The sequence below is a fragment of the Monodon monoceros genome, unplaced genomic scaffold, assembly GCF_005190385.1.
Source record: "Monodon monoceros isolate NGI ecotype Baffin Bay Population unplaced genomic scaffold, NGI_Narwhal_1 Super_Scaffold_3, whole genome shotgun sequence".
NCBI lineage: Eukaryota > Metazoa > Chordata > Mammalia > Artiodactyla > Monodontidae > Monodon > Monodon monoceros.
The window spans coordinates 61,115,867-61,140,212 of record NW_021703780.1 but is presented as its reverse complement, the minus strand read 5'-3'; the positions used below and the strand labels follow the sequence as shown (position 1 = coordinate 61,140,212).

The 24,346-nt window shown below is 46.0% G+C and overlaps 1 protein-coding gene across 2 annotated transcripts in view; it reads right to left on the bottom strand.

The window, feature by feature from the left end:
- The window catches only part of LARS2 (leucyl-tRNA synthetase 2, mitochondrial), a 161,609-nt gene that overhangs the window by 8,674 nt on the left and 128,589 nt on the right, over positions 1-24,346 (bottom strand). For both annotated transcript variants that reach the window (XM_029243573.1, XM_029243575.1), the window contains exons 15-19: positions 14,380-14,480; positions 11,533-11,715; positions 9,771-9,940; positions 7,767-7,844; positions 6,756-6,867 (exon numbers count right to left, since the gene is read on the bottom strand). In XM_029243573.1, the coding sequence (XP_029099406.1) occupies positions 6,756-6,867; positions 7,767-7,844; positions 9,771-9,940; positions 11,533-11,715; positions 14,380-14,480 (644 nt within the window). The remainder of the gene's footprint in view (positions 1-6,755; positions 6,868-7,766; positions 7,845-9,770; positions 9,941-11,532; positions 11,716-14,379; positions 14,481-24,346) is intronic.

Genomic DNA, 24,346 nt, shown 5'->3' with positions numbered 1-24,346 from the left:
CCATATAGCTGTTAAAAAAGAACAGGGTCAGGGCTTCCCTGGTGGTGCAGTGGTTGAGAGTCCGCCTGTCGATGCAGGGGACGCAGGTTCGTGCCCCGGTCCGGGAAGATCCCACATGCTGCGGAGCAGCTGGGCCCGTGAGCCATGGCCGCTGAGCCTGCGCGTCCGGAGCCTGTGCTCCGCAATGGGAGAGGCCACAACAGTGAAAGGCCCGCATACCGCAAAAAAAAAAAAAAAAAAAAAAAAGAACAGGGTCAGCCTGTAAGTGTTGATATAGAACGACTCTATACACTCCATATGGTAAGAGAGAAATATTTCACATACATGCATGGAGTTCTGTCAAATCAACTATCCAACTGGCAGTGGAGGTGCCTGGGGAGAGCAACTGAGCATAGGGGTGAGGATGGGAGGGAACTTAGGACACACCCTTTGTAAGAACTGAAGGTTTTACAATATGCATATAGATGTACTTTTCAATGAAAAATCTAGGTTCTGCTTTTGCTTTAAGAAGCCCAGAGAGGTACACTGGAGGGTGAAGCTATTTTCTGCAGCTGGCTCTATGTACTTTTCTTCGGAAGCGGGGCTTGTATAGCTGTGAGATCACCCTCGAGGAGCAGCGCTCCTTGGGCACTTAGGGCAGACCCATCCCATCACCACAAGCTCCTTCACGCTGCTCTGCAGAGCGATGCAGGAGACACGGGAGCCTCACACACTAGTGGGATGAATGGCTGCATCTGGTCAGTTGTGTGTGTGTGTGTGTCTATTAAAACCTTCCACAACAAGAAATAAATTGCTTCTTCCCTTCCTTCCTCTCTCATCGTCTATGACATTCCAGAACCAGAATCTCAACACTCAGGACTTGTGGGTTTAGAAAGGTAATTTAAAACAAACAAACAAAAAGAAATTGAAATAATTATAGATTCATAGGAGGTTGCAAAGAAATGTACAGGAGGTCCTGTGACCCCTCCCCCAGCCTCCCCCAGTGGTAACATCTGGCATAACTACAGCACAATGTCAAAACCAGGAAATGGACATTGGTACAATCCACAGAGCTCATTCAGATTTCACCAGTTTTTGTTTGTTTGTTTTTGGTTTTGGTTTTTTTTTGTGGTACACGGGCCTCTCACTCTTGTGGCCTCTCCCGTTGTTGAGCACAGGCTCCGGACGCACAGGCTCAGCGGCCATGGCTCATGGGCCCAGCCGCTCCGCGGCATGTGGGATTTTCCCGGACCTGAGCATGAACCCGTGTCCCCTGCATCGGCAGGTGTACTCTCAACCACTGCGCCACCAGGGAAGCCCAAGGTTTCACCAGTTTTATAAGCACTAACGTGTGTGCGTGTGGCTTCATATAACCACCACTGCACTCAAGAGACAGAACTGTTCCATCACCACAAGGCTCCCTTTCCCCTTTTATGGCCACCATCCCTTCTGCCCAGTCCCTAACCCTACCCTGGGCAACCACTAATGTGTTCTTCATCTCTGTAATTTTGTTTTTTTCAAGAATGTGATAAATGGGATCATAGAATATATAGCCTTTTGAGATTGGCTTTTTTTTGTGTGTGTGTGGTACACGGGCCTCTCACTGTTGTGGCCTCTCCCGTTGCGGAGCACAGGCTCCGGACGCGCAGGCCCAACGGCCACGGCTCACGGGCCCAGCCGCTCTGCGGCACACGGGATCCTCCCGGACCGGGGCACGAATCCGTGTCCCCTGCATCGGCAGGTGGACTCTCAACCACTGCGCCACCAGGGAAGCCCGAGATTGGCTTTTTTTTCACTCACCATAATCCCCTTGAGATCCATCCAAGCTGCTGCCTGTTAGAAAGGTCATTTTTTTTTTTATAGTCAGGCTATAGTTTATTACAGCAAAGGGATAAAAAGCAGGATCAATAAAGGAAAAAGGTACATCAGGCAGAAGCTGGAGGATACCAGGTATAAGCTTCCGAGAGTCCTCTCCCAGTGGAGTCACACAGGACATACTAAATCCCCCAGCAATGAACTGCAGAAACACATGCAAAATGTTTTCTTCCAGGGGAGTCTGCTTGAGCCTGAGTCCAGGGTTTTTATTGGGGTAATTGCAGTGGTAACTGCAGTTACTGAAACTTCAGACCCTCCAGAAGGAAAGCAGGTGTTCACCATAAATCACATTTTTTACACAAACTATCCACACAAGCTGGTATAGTGGGGTTCAAGACCTCAAGCATGCACAGTGCCCTAATCAGTTAGTAGCATAGGGAACATTCTAAGACCTCAGTTCCTAGGAGCCAGCCAAAGGCTAGTCATACAAGTAGGCCCTTCTGAGAATGTACAAGATTTGAGTAACTCAGGGCTGCTGGGTTAATTATTTACTTCACAGACAGGAATCAAATTATCGTGAATTTAATGTACTATATATATATGATAAAGCAGTACATTATAAAATACATACATTAAATTATAATTAAATGTAAATAAATATATCATAAATGTTATAGGACATATCATACATATGATAAGCAGTACGTTAAATGCAAGGTATTATTATTATTACAAATGAGTAATGAGGGCTAGAGCTGTCCTAGGGTGTGACTGAGCAGAGTAATAATGGACATTTGCGAGGCAGCTCCTCAGAGCACTGAATGGGAGGCTGTGAAAAAAATCCCACTGAAGAGTTTTTCTCTCTGATAGGGATAATTTTGTCACTAGAACCATTTTGTCCCTCTCCAGTTTGACACCATACATTCTTATCATTAGCTACGTATTTCTTGGGGGGGCATGCACAAGCTAAATTGTTCCACCACCCACGATGGAGTTTTGGCAAGGATGTGACCCTTCCAAGGAAGGTGCAGAATTGAGCCTCTGGAAGAAGGCATAGACAGGTGCTTCCTAACAAACCCTGAGCAAGGCTCAGTAAAAGACTGTGATTGGTAATATGATGACTAATACCAACAGTGAATTTGAGTCTCAACTGGATTGAGATGAATTTATGTGAACCTGAATACTGTGGGAATATCATTTTGAGCTAAATACTGGACTAGATGCCCAGCCAAACCCTGATCTATTTTTTTCCAAAAAAAATGTGCCCTCTAAGGATGAAGAAAAAGACTATGGAAATGAAACTTGGGCACTGTGCATTAGAATGATTTCCTCGTGGAGAGGGGAGGAGGAGGGTCATCCTGAGGAGGCACACTTACCCATGCCTAAAACTGCCAAAAGCATTTACCAAGGGATAGTCTGTATTATCTGAACCCAGTTGTGGTGGTAGCCAGTAGACTGGAGAGCAACTTGGGGGAGGGTGGATCTTACAGATGGACAAGCCTCCTGATGGAGCTTTGGTGAGAGAGTGCATGTTAGAGTATTTTAGCTGCTGTCAGCCTCCTCCCCTGCTTTATACCTGCGTAGCTGCTGTAGTTCCCCCCACCAACTGCCCAAGAGGGGGACCTGAGGCAGTTGCCCTTATTCTGCATATAAGATAAAACCAGCTCATTTGTATTGCTGGTATATTCTTAGAAAGGTCATTTTTGATGATGATAAAATGATACCTTTAACCAGAGTACCACCAAGGAGCTCCCTGTTTGGTGATTTTCGGCTTTTTTACTATCCACCAACAAAGGAAACCTCGTGTCCTTTGTGTGGAAACAGCATCAGTAACTCCAAATATGCAAAATTTCCCTAACACCCTCATAGATAAGACAGTATTCTATGGTGGTAAACAAAAGATAAGTTTGTAAATTCAGATGTGGTCTATTGACCTTCTCAGATCCAAAGTTTCAGGAAGGAAAAAAAGATTTCCTCATCCTGTTGAAGTGTGCACACTGCCAAGACACTGGTTCTGTTTCTTGGGTCTCCACTGATTCTTAAAGTGATCGGTAGAGAAGCACTTTGGGCTTCTCTAAAGGTTTCCTTTTATCCAGAGCCATGATGGCCATTTTGCCCATGGACCCCAAATTGCCCCCCAGAAGACAGATCTCAATTCTGCTGCCCTTGGTGGAGGATCTCTTTTATGAAAACCTGCTTCTCTGGAGAATTCTGAGAAATGGTAATTTCTGAACATCCCACCCTCACTGACCACATTTCCATTATAATCATTGTGAGGTTATCTTTCGAAGACGCAGGAATGAAACCAGAAGTTATATGAAAGCTATGTTTTTTAGAATAAACCAAATGTGTGTAAAAACTGTCCCAAAGGCTTGAGACAAGAGTGACTGACAGTGTGGGATGACAATAATGACCGTCACAACATAGCACTTCTGTTTGCAAAGGACTTTCAACACCTTGTGACACTGGCCCTTATCCGCTGCTGGGCGAGGCAGGAAGGGGTCGTGGCCCCATTCTCTCCAGAAGGCACCTGACAAAGACCTGTCTGTGAGTTAATGACCAGGGTGATATGCCTGGTGTGTAGGATTCCTCACTTGACTGTGCTACAGCCCCCGATGCTCATTCAGAGGAGCCACACACATACACATGTGCAGAGCCAGGAGACAAAGGCTTCCCATTGTTTCTTTGAATTAAAAAAAAAAAAAAATTAGTTGCCATGAATTTGTAAAGCTTGAGGGGAGATCTTCTCAAGTGAATTAACACAGACAGACCGCAATGCCCGCTGCTCAGAATGCCCTCCCCAGCTTTCCCACCAATGCCTAGAACAGAGCCAGGCACAAAATACATTCTCAATGAATGTTTACTGAATGGCTGAATGAGACATGCTAGCAAAACTAAGACTCAGTCTAGACCCACTCCTTATTATAACACAGCTCGCAAAAGCCCACTGGTATTGTGTGTGGAAAAAAACATGGAGCAAAGTTTGAAATGGGCCAGTTTCTACCATGCTGCTTCAGTGTATGTCCTGCTGGAGATCTTGTCACACAATTGAAGGACAGACTAACAGGGTAACACCACAGTGTACACCTGTCTGGTAAGACCTGCTGGGCAGGGACAGGACCCTGGAGACAGCAGACGCTCTCTGCCACCCCCCCCAAATCCTGGCCCTAAAACACAGAGACTGGAGGGGCAATGCAAGGAGGGAGTTTCTGAAAACCCCATTTACATCAGACCCTCCTGGGAGAAATGAAATGAAGGAGGCAGACAGATAATGTGGGACAAAAAAAGATGATAAAAGGGAGAGATCTGTATATTCTAGGGTCAGAGTAAACACTTTTATTATAAATTAGATAAGTTTTGCTTTAAAAGAAGGGAAGACTAGGAAAGAATTAACAGTGTGCCATTTAAAAGACTTAATGTGATCACCAATGCTAAATGAAAGAGGCATGTTTCCTGCCTAAGGAGATAATGAAAGGCTACATAATCTAATATGATACGGCAGTAGCCTGGCAGGGCCTAATACCACCCACCCTTTAGGGCATTCTGGCTATTCAGCAAAGAATGGGTGAACGTCTTGTCCTGTATAGTCTGTTCTAAAGCACAGAAGCAACTCAATTCACTTGGTGAAGTCAGCAAAACCCTTATTCCCAAACCTGACAATGCCTACTGAGAAAAAACTGGTGTCTCTTAGGCGTATGATTGCAAAATTCTAAATAAAACACTAGCAAATAGAATTTAACAGTATGTTAAAGGTTTACTACCCCATGGTTAAGGTAAATTTATCCCGCAATAGGCTATTAGGCAATCAATTAATTGGACGTAGGTCATGACAACAGGGCAAAGGGGAAAATTAAAAGCAAAGGATACAACACGATAACAATTGAAGAATGGATGTTACGTGAAATCTACCTCCCAATTCCTAAGATGAGTTCTGGTAAACAAGGTTAGAAGGCCGCTTCCTTAACATGACAGGGAATATCTACTCTAAACCAACAGCCAACACCATACCTAACAGGGAAGTGTTCCATTTAAATCTGGAAATGAAACAAGATTGGCTGTTGCCAGTATTCTTTAACATTACATACGGTTTTCTAAGCAGTATATTAAAGAAAGTAAACAGACACAAGGGCATTACTATCAGAAAGGAGAAAACTTAACCTTATTTGCTGATCATAGACTCCTGGAAAATCCAAGAGGATTCTACCCCTTAAATGAAGGAGGAGAGATTGGTAGGGAATCTGGTTAGAAAATAAGGAAGTAAATTAATATTAAAAATTATATGCCAGATATTACCAGTCAAAAATTATTAAAGAAAAAAGATTCCAGTCACAATAACAAAAATAAAATGAAATGTGGCAAGATTACTTGAGAATAATCTTAAGAAATGTGTGGGACCTACATGAAGAAAATTACAAAACTTGCCCAGGCACGAGGGAAGTCTTGAATGAGTGGAGAGACAGATCATGTTTTGGAATGGAAGCCTTGATGCAGTATAAATGTGAAACTTTCCCAAGTTAATTCTAGGTTTAACCAAATCTCAATCAAAATCTCAAGGAGATTTTGGGAGAACTTAACAGAACTATGCCAGAGTTCTACTGAGAAGAATAAACAGGTGAGAAGAGCTAAAATAATTATGAAAAAGAAATGAACGCTACTTCTCAGAGGCCCCCAGATAAAAGCATGATGTAAACACAGCATCCCTAGGCTGCCTGGCTTCTGCAAGCTCCTTTGAAACATCCACAGAAGTCACAGGAGACCTCTGAACACAAGGTCTGGAGAACGGGGCCCAGAATAACCATCAAGTCCTCCTGCACAGCACCTTCTCACTTCATTCCCATTTCCACAGAGAGGTCCCAAGTGCAGATGCCAAACGCTGGACCCCACGGCTGAATAATGCTCAACAAGAGGCTGGAGCACATGCTGCTCAGTAGTAACTGGTCAAGCAAGGCCTCCCCACCTACCTGCCCAGAGCTCCGAGGTTATGTGAGGGGCCATGGGAGCAGCCATCACCATCAGGGCGCAGAGAGCATCCTCAAACTCAGGGCTGTGGAGAACAACTCTCTGAGAAGCTTGCTGAGGAACAGAAAAGAACAGCAATGTAAGAACACTGAGGTGTACAAGATAAGCCTGGGTAAGAAAGGCCATGAATGTATGTGAAATCCAGAGACACAAACAGGCAGGAAGAAACCCTCTTCAACATCATTTTTGTTCTGGGCAAAGAACTTTCCCCATTTAATCATAGTATTAAAAATAGCTGGAGCAGCAACAGCAGATATATTACTATTTGTCTTTTTGGCCGTGCTGCGCGGCTTGCAGGATTTTAGTTTCCTGGACCAGGGATCGAACCCGTGCCCCCTGCAATGGAAGCTCAGAGCCCTAACCACTGGACCGCCAGGGAATTCCTGAGCAGATATACTGTTGACTGAGCATTTAACCACGCTCGCGGTCTGATGCTAACGCATTTGGTTTTTACTACCCTTTGAGGGCAGTATTGTTACCCCATTTGACAGATAAAGCAGCTAAGGGTTAGAGTGGGAGAGTCATCTGTCCCTGTGTACACGGTTAACCAAGAGATGGAGACCAGATTAGAATCCAGGTTGGTCCTAATTCTTAACCACTCAGCTATGTTTCCTATGTGCACAGAACCAGTGGGAAATAGAGACTAGCTCAAAGGTTCTGCAATGTGGAACCTCCAGGACAGGGGTCCTCTTGCGCCCCTCAGGGAGCTCAGGGTTCCCCATTCTTCGACAGTTCCTGCAAACACTCAGTGTCTTCCTGAGGTGTGGCTAATCAGTTAACTCAGTCACACCCATTCACTTTATGGGGCACCTACTATACACCACACTTCAGAGATAAAATGTCCAGAAAGGCATAGTCTCTGCCCTCAAGGAGCTGCAGGCCACCTCACCATGTGACTGGAAGCCACGCTCCCTCCTCGGTTACCAGCAAATGAGCACAGACGGGCCACCTACCGAGAGGGCACTGCTGAGTCCCATCAGTTGAGAAATCGCAGAATTCAGTGAGAAGTCCTCTGTGAAATGGGCAGTCACCTATTGGTAAAAAGTTGAATTATTCACTTTGTTCAAATTTCCTTTAAGCTTTCCATAAAAAAACTAAATTATCCAAAAACTGTGAAACTAAATGCATGCAATAAAAGATATTTATAAATGTATTCACTATCTTAAATAGTCACTTTAATGTTTCGTCAGCACAAAGTTTTTTTTTTTTTTGCTGTACGCGGGCCTCTCACTGTTGTGGCCTCTCCCGCTGTGGAGCAACAGGCTCCGGACGCGCAGGCTCAGCGGCCATGGCTCACGGGCCTAGCCGCTCTGTGGCATGTGGGATCTTCCCGGACCGGGGCACGAACCCGTGTCCCCTGCATCAGCAGGCGGACTCTCAACCACTGTGCCACCAGGGAACCTCAGCACAAAGATTTTTAAAATCAAAGTCAATGTTGTTTCCACCACTCAAGACTGTTACTCTTCCCCCATATTTGGGACAGTGTTGGTTCTCATAGTAGGTGCCTAAGAAAACACTGATCATTACCTGAAAAGGAGGCAGGACCCATTTGATGAGCAAACATCAAAACGATAGTAAACAGGAGATGGGGTAAAGGATGCCACCTCTCTGTGGTTACATGACTTCAATTCACAGTGAAGATTATTGGTATATGGGATAAGGTTAGTTTTACATTTTCAAACATGGAGTCAACACAAGAACACAAATACGTTTTGTCAGCTTTTTCCTGTTGGTGTGCTTTTCAGTTTTGACCATGGGCAAAGATATAGAAAAATAACACATCCTTAAGATGTCCAGAGTTTCCAACTTGTTGAAATAACCCAATTCCATTATCTGACAGAAGAGAAGAATTTGCCAAATCCAAAGAGAAAATATGGGGTATGAAAACGATCATTCAGGCATCACTCTGATCACTAAATTCAATTCCGTGAGCTCTGTTTCTCTGCACTATAGTAGAGAGGATGAAAATAAAGCTGAAGAAGTGTCAATAAATGAGACCATGCTGGACCCAGGCCCACTGCAGGTTATACAAACCAGAGGAAAAGCCCTGCTCCTTCAACGTAATCAGTTGCCAGAGCCCAGCGAAGTGACCTTGGCTAACTTTCTAAGCTTGAATCAGCACAACTTAAAAAAACAAATTCAGCCTAAGGAGAATTTGGGAAAAAATGGCTTCAGATTTCCTAAGGGCTTTCTTTCAAAGATATATGACATTTTTTCACAAAGTTCTTAACAAAGGTGAATGTCATGGTATAATAGCAGACCTCTAGATGAACAATTTAAAGGGATGCTATCAATGAAGAATCTTTTAAAGTGATTTAGACAATAATATACTATTCTCTAAGAAGATAAAGTGAACAATTATTTTACCTGTAAAATTTAACCCACAATAACTCACGTGAACATTGTGTAACAAAGTACCTGAGTGGGAAAGTACTCGCTATTCTGAGTGTCAGGGAACTCTGCTCTGTTCCTCACTGGTTGTGTGACTTTCATAAGACATTTAACCTCTCTGTGTCTCAGCTCTGCCCACAGATGGGATGAGGAGGAGGCTAAAAAAGAGAGTCTTTTCCAGCCCCTTTCAACTCTAAAATTCTGTTTCTGTTTTTATAACATATACAGTGTGTCATCAGTATGATATTAAATTTGGTTCTCTACCTGGATGTGTTAAATATGGAAACATGGAAAGTGGGCAGCTTCTTGAGATCCGGGATGGATAAATGGGAGGCACCATTAGTGGGAGCCATTTCCTGAGAGCATCTCTGTTCATGACAATGTTTGCACTGTTGCTCCACCTTGGTGAAATACCCAAAGCAGTAAGATCAATTAATCAAGGCAAGTGGGCCACCATAATAAGAAAGGAGGAAGACCCAGAGTGCCCACCCCAAGGCAGGGTGAGCCACACAGATCACGAGGGCTCAGTTACAGAATCAACCAGTGTCCCCTGGAAGGTTTCTGACCTGAGAGATGATGGAGTTCTTGTACTCCCACAGCTTCCTTCCCTCGGCTTTCTCCTCGTTACTCAACAGCTGAGGCCTGGGAACCCTCCCAGAAACCCTGGCCTCGATAAATCGAGTTGCCAAGGACCAGAGACGCTGCTGCCATCTCAGCACCCCAGGGAGAGCGTCGGCTGAGTGTAATGTCAGTGAATGAGAGAGAGAAAGAGAGACATGTGAGAATGATTGGTTTGGTTATACCTAAGTGACAAAGCACCTGTGAATGAAGAGACACTTCATTGTGCCCGGTGGATCTCTCCAAGGGCACGGAGAAGGGTCCTTCCTGGCTTCCAGTGTCTGGGAACTCAGACCAGGGCTGACTCTATCATTTCTTAGAGCTCCAAATATTCGGAGTACAGGACGGCAGGGCTACACAAAGGGTTTCCACCAACTGTCACTGGCCCACAACGAGCTTAGAAGCTTGGGCCAGGATGTGCATCAGGGCACTGCCTCCTTGGTTAAGAAATCCTGCTGTGACAAAAGTGTCCTCGGAACTAACAGTGTGCTTGGAGACAGGGTTGACTTACACTGGTGCAGGTGCCCCATCTCACGTGGACAGGTAACATGCAGAGGCGGCAGTGGTCCACAGACCGCACTCTGAGCTGCAGTGCTGCACAGCCTGAGGTGTTTTAACACCACCCCTGTCCTTGCCAGATCCGTGTGTATCACATATTTCACATGTGTTCATCAAATCAGCTGTTCATCTGATCTGGAGAAGTTGAACAGCTTCACCTGGTGGCCCTGGGTCACACAGCTAACCAAATTAGGGCCAGTTCAGGTCTTTTACACTTTAGCCACTGGACTAGACATTCTCAAGCCTGGATGCACAGCAGGATCTTCTGGAAGGCTTGTTAGAGACAGATTCCTGGAGCTGGTCCCACAGGGAGGGCTGGGGAGCCAGAACCTGGGCCTGAGTGTCCCCAGGGATTCTAGTTCCAGGACTGGCATCTGTGACCACTGCTCCAGACCACACTTCTCACTAGAAATGGTGTGTTGAACTGAACGGTGATTCCAGGCATCTGATTTCTTTTCCCCATAACACTTGGATAAGACCACATGAAGGAAAACTGAATTACTGATTACTGTTGGACAGCTTATTCTAGGATATCCAGATACCTGAGATTATTCTACCTCACACCATTTTAGGTCTAAACAACTTTGGAGGGACGAATCTCCCTTGCGGGGGCCTCTGAAGGCTACTGTGGATGACTGAAGAGGTCACAGGTAACATCAGGACCAGGCCCCATGCGGGGTTTTCTGGACTGGTGACAGGCAATGACACCATTCTAGAAAAAACCTTTCAGGTTAGACCAAAAGGGGACTGGCCTCTGTGGACCACAGTGGGCCCAGGAGTACCACAAATGCCAGTCTGGCTCAAGGAAACGTTTTCAAAGTGGGATCCTCGTAGAACCTGCATGAGAACGCCACAGACTCACTGAAGGCAGGCTCCGGGGCCCTGGCCTGGGGGCTGGGTCAGCAGGGCTGTGGTGAGGACTGGGAGTCTGCAGTCACAGCGAGCTCCCCCAAAGGTTGGACGTTCATTTCATTACATCTGAGAAAACTGGCCTAGGAATGGCACAGGATGTTGGGCAAACTGCTACTTGCCTCACACAGCTGATTCCTAGAACCCTACTATTGACTCAGCAAAGACATTTCCTTCCTTGAATTCCTTTGGCACTGAGGCGGATCACAGAGGAGGCAGGCTGGGAAGAGGAAGGTGACTTACTTTTTACATCCCACAAGATATCCTTCTCAGGAGGGGCGGCGAAAAGGATGTAGAGCCGGATGGTGTCAATGCCGTACTGCTCCACAACGGCCTCGGGGTCCACGCCATTGTGCTTGGATTTGCTCATCTTCTCCCAAGTCACCTCTAACTTCTCCCTCGTGTTTGCATGAACAGGAACAGAACCTAGACACCAGAAAATTGCATCGGTAGGGGATGTGTGATGCCGAATTGGCTCTGTGACAGTATATTCAATAAGAAAATACTGGGTGAGCAATTATAAGTGTTAATTTAAAGAATTCCACTAATTCATTTAACATGACTTGTTCTCTCCCTCTAGACGTCATAAAAATGTTTTTGTTTTCAAATGAGTAGGCCCACCTCCCATAACAAACCTTCCTTTTTCTCAATCACAAAACAACACAAAGTAAGTTCCCTTTTTTTTTTTTGCGGTACGCGGGCCTCTCACTGCTGTGGCCTCTCCCGCTGTGGAGCATAGGCTCCGGATGCACAGGCTCAGCGGCCACGGCTCACGGGCCCAGCCGCTCCACGGCATGTGGGATCCTCCCAGACCAGGGCACGAACCCACGTCCCCCGCATCGGCAGGCGGACCCTCAACCACTGCGCCACCAGGGAAGCCCAATTTCCCTTTTTTTAAAAAAGTAAATTACTTATATGCAAAAAGGAAAGTGAAAAAGGATAAGGAAAACTCGCATATTGCTCTTCTCTTTATGGATTCAGGGTCTCCTTTGGAAATGGGCAGATGACCAGTCAGGGTCTCCGAGCAGCAAAGCACCTGAGAGGTCACTTCACCTGGGGGCTAGGTCCCCAGTCCGTGTTGAAGTCACCAGAACATGATCTCGCAGCATCGAGGCCCATGCGTGGAGTTAGCTTGCTGGGCTCACAGTAAACGCCGTGTCCCATTGTGCAGCCCTGTTCTTTGTCTCCTTTCCACCCACACACCATCGGTCCAGATGGTGCTGATGGAGGAGGCCTTCCATGGCCATGTTTGGAGGAGGTGACCTTGCTGCCAAGCTCCAGTGGCTGGGACCAGGAAGGACATCTGAGAAGGCTAAGCTTCCTTCTCAGGAATTGGAACTAAGAGACAGAAACTCTGTCTCAATGCTGTTGGGCACTGGAACCAGAAGGTCCTAAGGAGCTGGGCCAAGACGTGGCTCTGCGGCTACCAAAGGTCACTCTGTAAACTGAAATTAGGGAGAGCAGAATCCAAGCCTGGGGGAGGAAGGAGAACATGGCAGAAGAACAGAGAGGGGCAGGGAGAGGAACTGGAGGCTCAAGAAAGAGGAGAGAGGAGTGGCCCGGCGGCTTCCTACATGTTGTACTTCCTGCAGCTGGGTTTGGGCGATGTCCCTACATCCCTGTGCGAAACCTGCCTTTGCGTGGATTTCTGTTCCTTCCAGCTAAATGCTCCCTCTAACAGCAACCAAACTCACTCCCCAAGGTACCACCGTATATATCTACAAGCCAACTCCATATTTCATGAGAGGCACACCCACTAAGTAGACAGATGCCTGCCCTTGCTGATCCACGTCCATATTCTCCCCCTGGGGGCAAGTCTGCGTGGGAAGGAAAAAGATGTTCACAACAATGCTTGACCTCGTGACATCAGAGCAAAGGGAGACTGAAGTCCTGGAAGATGTTTTATCCAAGCTGTGGTGAGGATCAGGGAACTACTGCCCCCTCTACCCCACACCCCCGTCCAGGCTGCAGCAAGCCTTTATAACACTGTTGTGAAAATTAGGAAAAAGGCATCTTTCTGGGCAGAGAAGTTGAGAAGTTAGAAAAAGGTGCCCTCTCTTGGCAGATGTGGCCCTGAGGTGTATAGTTGTGTGAGTGGCTGGATCTCGGGCCCTGCTCACCCCCTCAGGCGGTTGCCTTTGTACATTGCACAAACTGCACAGTCATACGTAGCAGCCCTGCCCATGACGCAGAGAGCCCTTCACCAACAGCTAAAAGTTATGTGTCCCCTGGACTTAGCTCCTTTCCCTCTGGCAAGTGTTGGAGAAACACTGCCAATTTCTGCTTCTCCAGCTTCTTTTTCTCCCAAGGACCATGGTGACCCTTCCAAACCCTGAGGAATTACTGCTTTAACTAGGTAATCCCATTGCCTGCTTCCACCTAAACCTTCTCTCTAGTGTTTGGCTTGGGAGCCTGACTACCTTTTAAGGGGTTGTTGGGTTTACCTAATTGCATCCATTAAGCATGAGTTATTCTAAATTTAACTGCCAGAGTTTCTCACGGCCACCTCCCAATTTTCTGACACGTCATTTATTTGTATGCTGGGTGCACGTGATACACCCTCATCATGCCACCTAGAGATCTTTGAGGATGAGTGAAAACACAGGGTGGTAGGAAAAGGCTCGGGAAAGCTGGGAGAAGGGGAAGTCCAGGGGGTCAGGGGGAGGAATTCCACCAGGGGGCCCAAGTAGACTGGTGGTCCCTGACGTTCTTTAATACCCCTCTAGACCACGTGGGGAGATGTGCTGAGAATGCCCCAGTCTTACAAGAATGTCTCTTGGGTCTGGGGGCTCTGTCCCTGAGATGGGATGTCAAACACAGGCTAGGACAGGAGGTGATGCCAGAGTTGACTCCATGTTATATACAAAAGAAAACACTTCCGGAAACTGAACTGACACTTGAGCTGGATGGGATGGGGCTGAGGGGAGCCAGCCTCAGCCTCAGAGGGCGCCAGCCCAGAGCCAGCTGAGGCTTTGAGACCATGAGGCTAAAGGGTCACTCGCCTGGATTCCTGCCCAGCCAGGGCCTGGCAGCGTTCGCCGGCTTGGTTTTCTGTGAGCACCTGGATGGGACTAGATGGGCCATTCTTACCTGTGAGATCTACTTCCTCTTGCTGTAGATACTGTCCAGATGGTAGGCGGAATGTCTGCCCCTTGACAAGGCCTTGGGCCAGCAGTTTATGAAAAGGCTCTCTGAGGACAGATAACAAAAAAAGAAAACTGGTGGGGCAGGGATTCAAAGCATCCAGAAAACAGCAGTACAAATCTTACCAGCTGATGAGCAGAGATAACTGCCCTGCATGAAAACTGGCTGGCCAATGCCACCTGTAAATCCAACTTGAACAAATGGCTCCTTACAAATAAGTGATAAAGAAATTAAGTCAAATCAGAAGAAGTTAACTACTTTCCAATGTGGCAAAGTGGAAAGAACATCAGGCCTCACATCTGGAAGACCTGGATCTGAATCTCTGTTCTGCTTCTCAAAGACTTTTATGAGCCCAGACGAGTCACTTACTCTGAGCATCAGTCTGCTCCTCTGTAAAATAGGGATTTAAAAAACCTGCCTCAAAGGGTTGTTGGGGGAATTAAATGAAATGACTGCATGAAGATACTTGTAAATTTTAAAGGTCTGTACAAATGTCAGTTATGCTGAGCCCGGAGTAATGAAGGGCTCAGGAGGATGTAGACAGGTTTACGTTGGGGTTTTGCTCATTAAGATTACTCTTTCCTTAACTTTTATACAGTGCCTGCTTACATTCTTTTTAAAATCATACAAATTATATATGAATATGCCCTTTCTCTTCGAATTCAAACACCCCTGCCCCTACCTTCCCAGGCCTATTCCCCTCTGATGAGGCAGTTACTATCAGTCCATACAGATCTATTTCGTTTTTTTTGGCTGCTCCAAGAGGCTTTCAGGATCTTATTTCCGCAACCAGGAATTGAACCCGGGGCCCCAGCAGTGAAAGCACAGAGACCTAACCAGTGGACGCCCACGGAATTCCCCAGATCTATTTCATTTTTAAACATCTATCGAGCATTTTACATATGGGTGGCTTACAATTTATTTATAGTGCCTATTTTTTTTTTAATAGTGCCTATTTTTTTAAAAAGCTGTTTTAGGGCTTCCCTGGTGGCGCAGTGGTTGAGAGTCTGCCTGCCAATGCAGGGGACACGGGTTCGTGCCCCGGTCCGGGAAGATCCCACATGCCACGGAGCAGCTGGGCCCGTGAGCCATGGCCGCTGAGCCCGTGCTCCGCAATGGGAGGTGCCACAGCAGTGAGAGGCCCGCGTACCGCAAAAAAAAAAAAAAAAAGCTGTTTTAGTCACACCCTTACTGGCTGAATAATGAACTATAGATGTTTTCTCTTACGAGGACAAGAAGGGGTTGACCCTCCTACTGAAATTACTTTGTCTCAGATTTGAAATTGTTACTCAGTTTTGAAGCATGTGAGCAAGAGCTATTCCAAACTCAAAGTATTTGTGGAAACCTCTGCTGAGAGCATGTGCCGTATTTCACTCTTACAAAGCAGAAGGTAGGAACGTCTGAATGAGGGGACAGATTGATGTTTTCCACCAATATCACCCCCAGCATGACGAGCCTATCGATGTACAAACCCTCGGGTGCTTCAAGCTCACTTACATGGAATGGCTTTTATTTAGAGGCTCAAAAACCCAATAACCTCAAAGAGGCCAAGCCGACCACAAACCCAGCTCTAGTGATGGAGGTAGAGGGCGCTGTCTTTGTTAATTTAACAGGATCTCATTCCACACTCGAGGCTCATGTAGATGAACCCTGATACAGGGTAAGGCCTCTGGACAGGCCTCTGATTTGTACACTGTGCAGCCCCTGTCACAGCAGCTGTGTGGACAGAGGCAGTTTAAAGGAAACTTTCTAGTGGATTCAGAGGGACAGAGTGGAACAAAGAGGCTTACTGGGAAAAAGATGAAGGTCAGCTAGAAAAAAAGGACTCCTGCCCTTCGTATTTTAAAATCTTGTTATGAGCGTGTGTATGTATGCATGTGTGCGTGTGTGAGTTTGGTGGTATGTGTGCGTGTGGGGGGGTATTTTCCAATGTGGAAAAGACCCATATATTTGACATCAAATGGAAATGTAACACGTATTTTTGAAGCCTCAAATTATTCAGTGTCACAGGGCCCATCCAGCATGGTACTGTGTTAATTTGGAAGAAATTTCACATGTGCATACGCATAAAAATAGTCACCCCATTGTTCCGGCTCTAAGATCTATCTTAATAATAAGCTCTTTTGAGTCATAAAACTGCCTTCCTTCCACCTCCAAGAAATTCCACCAGCAATGTCACCATTGGCAGAATGACATCCTTTTGTGCCACATCCCAGCAAGATTCCCAGAAAATGTGAGTGATGGAAAGATATGAAAAATGATTTAAAAATACAATGCACTTGGATCTCATGATGCATTTTAATACAGAAGCACCTTGAAGGGGGAGCAATGGTGTCTGGGGTCCCTGTTTCTCAGGAACACTGGCACAGACTCCACGGGAACCTTGTGTCCTCGGGCCACATGAGCCGTATCCAGGGTAGGTTGGGGTTTTGATGCCCGAGGACGCAGATCTGCATTTTCCTCAGGAAGCTCAGGGAATTGTACCCACAGACCAAGCATGCAGTTCTCTCTACCATCAGCCCCATCTACCTTCCTGGCCTCTCCTCTCACATCTAAATGCCCCTGCTCCTCACAGAGGTCACAAGGACACTTGACCATTCCCAGAATGTGCCATGCTTCCTAGGATTCAGCAGGAATGCCCACCTCAGCCTGGGTTCCTGGGGAAACCTGGACCCAACCTTTACCACTGAGCTCAGGCATCCCCTTCTCCGGTGGCTGTCCCTGTACCCTGCACACAGTCCCCTTCACGCAGCTCCGAACCCTCCTTTGTGCCCTGCCACGTCCAGCACACCCTGCCGTGAAGAGCATGACCAGGTTGCCCTGTGATTACAACATAAATACCCGTCCGCCCCCTGCTCTACCCCCACCGTGGCAAGGAGCATTCTCTTGTCCTTCCCTCTATCCCCAGCGCTTAGCACTGTACTCAACAGACAACATGCTCTTTAAACATGTTCAAAACATGGATGGATGGATGAACAAATGCGAATGAACAGACAGATGGCGGGATGGAAGGAGGAAGACACGGGATGTTTGGGGCTGCCAGCTCCTGAAGCCATCTTTGCCTTCTATCCAGTCTGAGGTGGCACCTGGATTTTAACCTCATTACAGAAATAATACAACACAGTTTTAAAACAGAAGGAGAAAATTGTATGGCTACGTTTCATGGGGCAGATGAAGAGACTGATTACAAAGCAAACTGCACAAGTGTTCTACACAGAAGGGATGCCTCCCCAACCCGCAGTGGCCATCAGTGGCTCGACGGGACTGATTTCTCACACGCCCAGGATGCATGTTTTTGAGCACTAGCTTATCTTTCAAGAATCTTCCTCAAATAATTTTGCATGCTGCTGCCTAACACAAAAGAGACAGACTGCAACCCTGTCCCTGCTGTGCTCAGTGGCAGGAGGATGAATTTGCTGTTACCGTCTTAGGCTCTAGTGTCCCTGTACCAGTTTTTGAGGTTTTTCCTCTCTTTTCTCACTTTGAGTACATGGCTTTGGTCACTCTCAAGAGAAAGAAAAAAGATGTCTTTGGGATGAAAGGAGGGAGGGAATAATCTGGATCCCAAAGATAAAAGACCAGTAGGATGATCAAAAGACCAGTAGCATTAAGCCTCCAGAAGGGGCGGGGTCAGAAACAAGGAGCTTGTTCTCCAGTCTTGCAGGTTATCAAGTGGCACAATGCTGCCCCCTTCTGGGAATGGACAGAATTGCAACCTGCTGGAATCTTGACCCTAACTCCAGCCTTTCCGCCTAAGGCTGCACTCCTCAGACCTCATCTTTTACAACTCTCTTCTTTTGTTTTTTGTTTTTTTGTTTTTGTTTTTGTTTGCGGTATGTGGGCCTCTCACTCTTGCGACCTTTCCCGTTGCGGAGCACAGGCTCCGGACGCACAGGCTCAACAGCCATGGCTCACGGGCCCAGCTGCTCTGCAGCGTGTGGGATCTTCCCGGACCGGGGCACGAACCCGTGTCCCCTCCATTGGCAGGCGGACTCTCAACCACTGCGCCACCAGGGAAGCCCACAACTCTCTCTTTTTTAAAAGTAAACTTTTAAATGAGGTAAAGCACCCATACTGAAAAGCATATAATTCCTACGGGTAAAACTTGAGGAATTTTCACAACATAAACGCACCTGTGTAACCAGTACCCAGGTCAAAGATCAGAATGTGACCTGCTTTCTGAAGGCCCCCTCCTCCCACTTCTAGGCAACATCTCCCCACCATGGGCACCACCAGCCTGGCTGCTAACACCATAGATCAGTTCTGCCTGTTTCAAAACCATTTCTAAGCCTTTCAGAATGAGGGATCTCAGGGGAGCGTCCACACTGGAGGCCTTCTCCAGAATGGCAGGCGTACCCTTCTCAAACAGCAGCACACCCAAAACAAGGCCTGCCAGTTAAATGAATAAATCTTAATTTCCAAAAGTTAGCAACAACACAACTTGATAGCTGAGGCTCATCTGGGCTACCTTCTTCTTCCAGGGCTGAAGCACTGCAGGGCTGGCTGGAAGTGTCATCTAGTGCAGGGATGGCAAGACTGCCCCAGTGCCCCTCCCGCCCCATCACTGATCCATGGCAGCACTTCCTGGTGGACTCAGGCCGAGGCTCAGAATTCTTGGTATCACGTCCTCAGAAAGCAGAGTTACCCTGTGAAATCTATCATTTATTTATTCGGCAGGTATTTATTGAGTGCTGACTATGATTCCGTCACTGAGCCAGGCATTAGGGATGTCATGGTGGGCAAATCAATTACTGCCCTCAGGGAGCCAGCCTGTCTGCTATCACTGAACCAAACCAATGCCTGACCACTCTCAGAGCTGGGAAGGAGGAACAGAGTCCAGTCAGATCTGAAGATCAACTCCTGCCACATCAAGTCCAAACTCCCGGCTTGGCCATCGGACTTCTATCCCTCCCTTTTCACTTCCTTTGCTCTTTCTACATGTTGCCCATATGCGTTTCCATGTCCTCACTCACACACTGTTCCCTGAAGTGCTATCAAAACTGCCCATTTATCAAAACTCTACTCCCCCTTCCAGGCTTGACTCAAATGCCACCTCCACTGTGAAGGCATCTCAGGCCCTCCTGGTCAGAATTAGTTGCTCTTTCCTCGGTGTGTCCAGTGTTGTGCCTGTGACGGCATTGGGCAGATACTACATGTCACTGTGTATTCAGGTGAGTTGCATTGCTGCCTGTCTTCCTCCTGAGAGGGAGGAGGAGGAAGAGGAGGAGCCGTGAAGACCCCTCCCAGCACCCAGTTCATAGTAGATGCTCAATTAATGAAACTGGTTGGAAATGAATGCATAAATAAATCTGCCAGCAGCAAAGGGGGGGACAATGTGTAGGGGACAAGAGATGAAGGAAGAAAGGGGATGAAGAGTGAGCACTCGACGCTATGGCTTCCAGGTGGGGCCAGAACCTTTTTGCAGACAGAGGCACACTCAAAGATTTCAAACTCTTTCTATTTCAAGCCCTTGGGAAGATCAGCAGGGAATGAGAGTGAGAGAGAGAGAGAAATTCCACAGTGGGGAGGGGCGCTTCCCAGGTCCTGGAATCCCTGCTCACCCCCCAGTGATTCTCCCTCCACTCTTCCAGGGCCAAAGGGCTCTGGGAAGCTGGTTCTTATTCCATCCATCCTCAGGTGTAGTTTAGCCCAGAAAGAGGAGTCACATTTGTATTTGAGTGACAACTGGGTACAGAGCCCTCTGAAATTAATCAAAGAGCTTACAGTAAAATGGGCGGCCCAAGACATGCTCATAAATCGCCACCACCACAAGGAGGAGGCATGAAGTGTGATATAGAGAAGCACAGTACATGGGAATGGGGGACAAGGGGACATCAAGGACCCTGCTAGACTTGGAGCCTAGTCCTGCTGGAGCAGAGATGACACCACATTGCCAGGTTCATTACTCAGATTCATAACAATGTAACTAATGTATTTTCCATTTCTTCATTCATTCATTCAACAAATGGTACCTGGGAACAAACTTGTATAAGCAAACAAGTTATTCACGCATCATAATGACTGTGTATAGCAGGGAGGTTTATAAGAAAGTGAAGAGTGAATGTTTCTAAAGTCTGGGAACAACTTCTCCACTGGGTTAAGATGATGGCCACGCCTGGGCACCCAAGCTTCTACTTTCCTCCATTTGAAGGTAAAAGGAGGCGTTTCCAGCAAGGTCAGGAGTGCAAACGGCACTTTCTCTTGTAGGTGGCACCCTCCTCCACTTTGGGTGGGTCATGCTGCTGGTGCCCGCAAGGGACCAACATGACCAGGGTCCCAGACCCCTGGGTCCCAGACCCCTCTGAAGGAGCCCGGGGACACCTGTCCAGCCAAGCTATGTCCCAGGGACCCGCCCACCATCTCCCTGGTCACTGCTCCCACCCACTCTAGCTCCTGGGCCTTTCTCAACAGCCTTTCTCCAAGCTTCCCTCTGAAGGGAAAACTGGACAACAAATACACAAACCGGGGAACAGGGGGGTGGACAGTATTAATGCACTTTCATCTTGTTTGAATTTTTTTAAACATGCATTTGTCCTTCTATGATATTTATTTACTTATTTATTTAGCTAGTTAGCTAGTTATTTTTCAAGAGAAGGAAGGATTTATCATTACTGGCAGCAAGTAAGGAGAACACCGGGGATCTTTCCCAAAGCAGCGTCTCCCTGAACAGCAAAATTGGGAAGTTTTAAGCTAAGGGTACATGCATATTCATGACTTCTATGATTTTTAAAATAAATTAAATTAAAAACAAGAAAAAGAAAGTGAAAAGTCTGCAACTGTAAACCACCAACAAACCCCTTCTGACTCTGAAGCCATTAAAGGTAGAGTCGTTCTGCAGGGCATCTGCCTTGAGGAAGGCCTAGATGGTTTCACTTTCATGAATACAAATTTGTGCTCTTTGCTGAGCCAGCTTTCTTCTCACTCCTTCAATACCACCCCTAGAGATGGATTACCTTTTTTTATACCACAGCACAGCTATATGCAATCAGAATGATGAAAAGGGATGGAATCTTCAGTTTCCTTGATAGTTTAGACTGCACTAATTCAGAAATTACAATGAATACCTGCTGGTCATTGAAAGGCACCTTTGTTCAAGGAAGGAAAGAAGGAAGGAAGGGAGGGTGGGTGTGAGGAAGGGAGGGAGGGAGGAAGGTTACTAATTCTTAGGATTAACAAGGAATTTCAGAACACAGATAGGCTATTTTAAGCACCCTTGTAAAACTCACTGCATAAAGGAATGCATTAACCAAGATGGGCTAAAAGAATCTCAGGATCCATCAGAGCCCTAGCTAGTCACTGCAGATGACATTTCCCTACTTAAGAAGACCTGGAGAGCCTGCTACCCACTCTCCTGCCTGGTCAGGCGGCTACTATAGATCTGAAAAGAAGAAAACAGAAAGCCATGGATCTCTGAAAATAGTTTCTAACTGGGATTTTTCAGACTAAGTTCACCTTGCTCTTCATCCCTGCCCTGAGTCTAGGACCATCATGTTCACATAATTAGCCTGTTTCTAAGTATCAAGACATGGCTCATCTTAAAATATCACAGTTTCCATTTCCTAGCAGCTAACCAGGGGCATGGAAGGAAGCCTTAGCATTACGGCGAGACTCAAGTAAGGCTTTTCTTCTCTTCCTTTGCCTTTTCCCAATAGCTCCATTTCTGGTGTGATCAGAAAAAGTTCCCCGGACCATGGATGGGGACCTGCTGAGCTCTCAATAGTCAGCAGGTGGCTGTTAGCACGGGAGCAGCAGCTTCCGACACCCCCCGCCCCCCCCGCCCCTTCGTTGTTTGCGAACTGCAGGGAGAAAGTCGATTCAGGGAATTTAGTGTCTGAGTTGTATGAAAGAGCAAGAACAAAAACTGACAAGATTCCGTGTTACAGCTGTCTCTCACAAAGGGGGAGAAAAGGCTTCCTGACCCCAGTTCAGTGGAGATGAGCAGAGACACACACCCCCCACCGAGCGTACCCCTCTGTGCCTTCCAGCATCCTGGTGACGAGCAGCCAAGGCTGGTGCCAACCTCATACTCACACTGGCAGGCCCAGTGCACTTCCCTGCTTCAGAATATAAACTGTAAACGACTTTGCTTTATTTTCTGTTATAAAGTTACATAATCATTGTATAACATCTGGAAAAAATCCATTAAAAAATAATAAAATCATCAATAAGCTCATCATCCAGAGAAAAATAGCATTAGCATGCTGACATAATTTTTTCTAGTCTTTTCTCTTGCTTTGTGTATGTGTATTGGTATATGTGTACATATAAAGACAGAGATAATCAAACTATCTACAATTTTCTGTCTTGCTTTTTTCACTTCTCATTACTAAGATGTATTTCTCCATGTTATTCAACATTCTTTGTACAAGAATCCTCCCTAAGGTGGGGTATACTTTGCCCTTTCTCAGCATTTTGGGGCAGTTAGATTCAGGACATTTAGCTACTTGAAGTAATACTTACAGGAACACTTTGCTGTATAAGTTTGCATTTCTGATTATTTCTTCAGGATAGATTTCTAGAAGTGCAAATAGTGTCCAAAAGTGTGACTATTTTTAAAGCTCTCACTATATACTGCCAAAATGCTTTTCATGAAGCCTGTTCACAATTGCCTTGCAGTATATGAGAGAGCTGTTCTCATTGGGATGCTATACGGAAAACAGTACCTCACTGCTGTTTATTTTGTATTCCTTTTGCTGCTAGAGAGATAAACATTTTATAGTATGTTTATTGGTCACTTGTATTTCTCCTTTTGCAAATTTCCTGTTGACATCAATTCCAGCTTAATCATCAACCTGGTGTTTCAGACACAAAATAAAGGCACTTGCTGTCCCATGTGATGGCATACCCAACCCAGAGGCCAGTTTCTTATAAAGGGTAAAGAGACCTCCTGAAAGTTCAAACTGCAGACCTAAATGTATCAGTGATGAAAGAAAGGGCCAGGGCTCTTTTAGGAACTAGGAAGACTATTAAATCTACATAAACCTTTACTTTTATATTGATATTTGAAGACATTTAACCAGAATCATAGAGTGAAAAGAGGGCTCAGAGGTGACTGAATCCCTAACCTATGAGGCCACTGAGAACCAAAGGGGTTAGGTCTCTTGTCCACACCACTAATTACAGGCCCATGTGATGACGGGACAGAGGTTTTTTTGGACTCCCAGTCCAGAGCTACTACCTGAGACAGTGGCCACGTGGCTGAGAAATGAAAACAAAAGTGGAACAGTTGTAGTCTCAAATCCCTTCTGAAATGACAACGCTAATCAAAAAGAATACAGAAATGGACATGAAATTCCAATTTATACACATTTCAGGAAAAATAGCTAATAAACAGAGAGAAATACACACATAAGGTTGACAGGTTTCAAAATTTCCTCTTAGGCCAGCTTGATAAAATTGTTTGGAGGCTTTAAAAAATGTTTAATCAGAGAGTTCTGAATTACTCATCACAGAAAGTAGATGATTTTCATTTCATCTGAGGCCAAGTGGTTTACCAAAACACCTCTGATAAACAGGTAACACTCAGAAATAGTTTTCAGGGGCTATTGTTGCCCTGATGTAATGTAACAGGAGTAATTCTGACAACTGTGCTGAGAAACAGAAATAAGATGACTTTCTGCACCTTCCTCAAAAAAGTCAGCCTTCTAAGTACTTAAAATAAATCTCCCTCTTTTTGGGGGGTGGGAGGGCATGGAATAGAACATACCATCTTGTGAAGAATTAAAAAAATATATTGCCTAGGTATATTTCCATTTATACCATACAGCTGTCCCTTAAAGTTGATGGTAAGGCACATACCAGGTGTCCCTTGAGGCTTTGCAAATTAGAAATTTATCTGAACAGAAACAAGTCACATCCAAAACTGTATTTTAAATTATGTCGGAATGCTACAAGCATTTTTCCTCCTTGACTA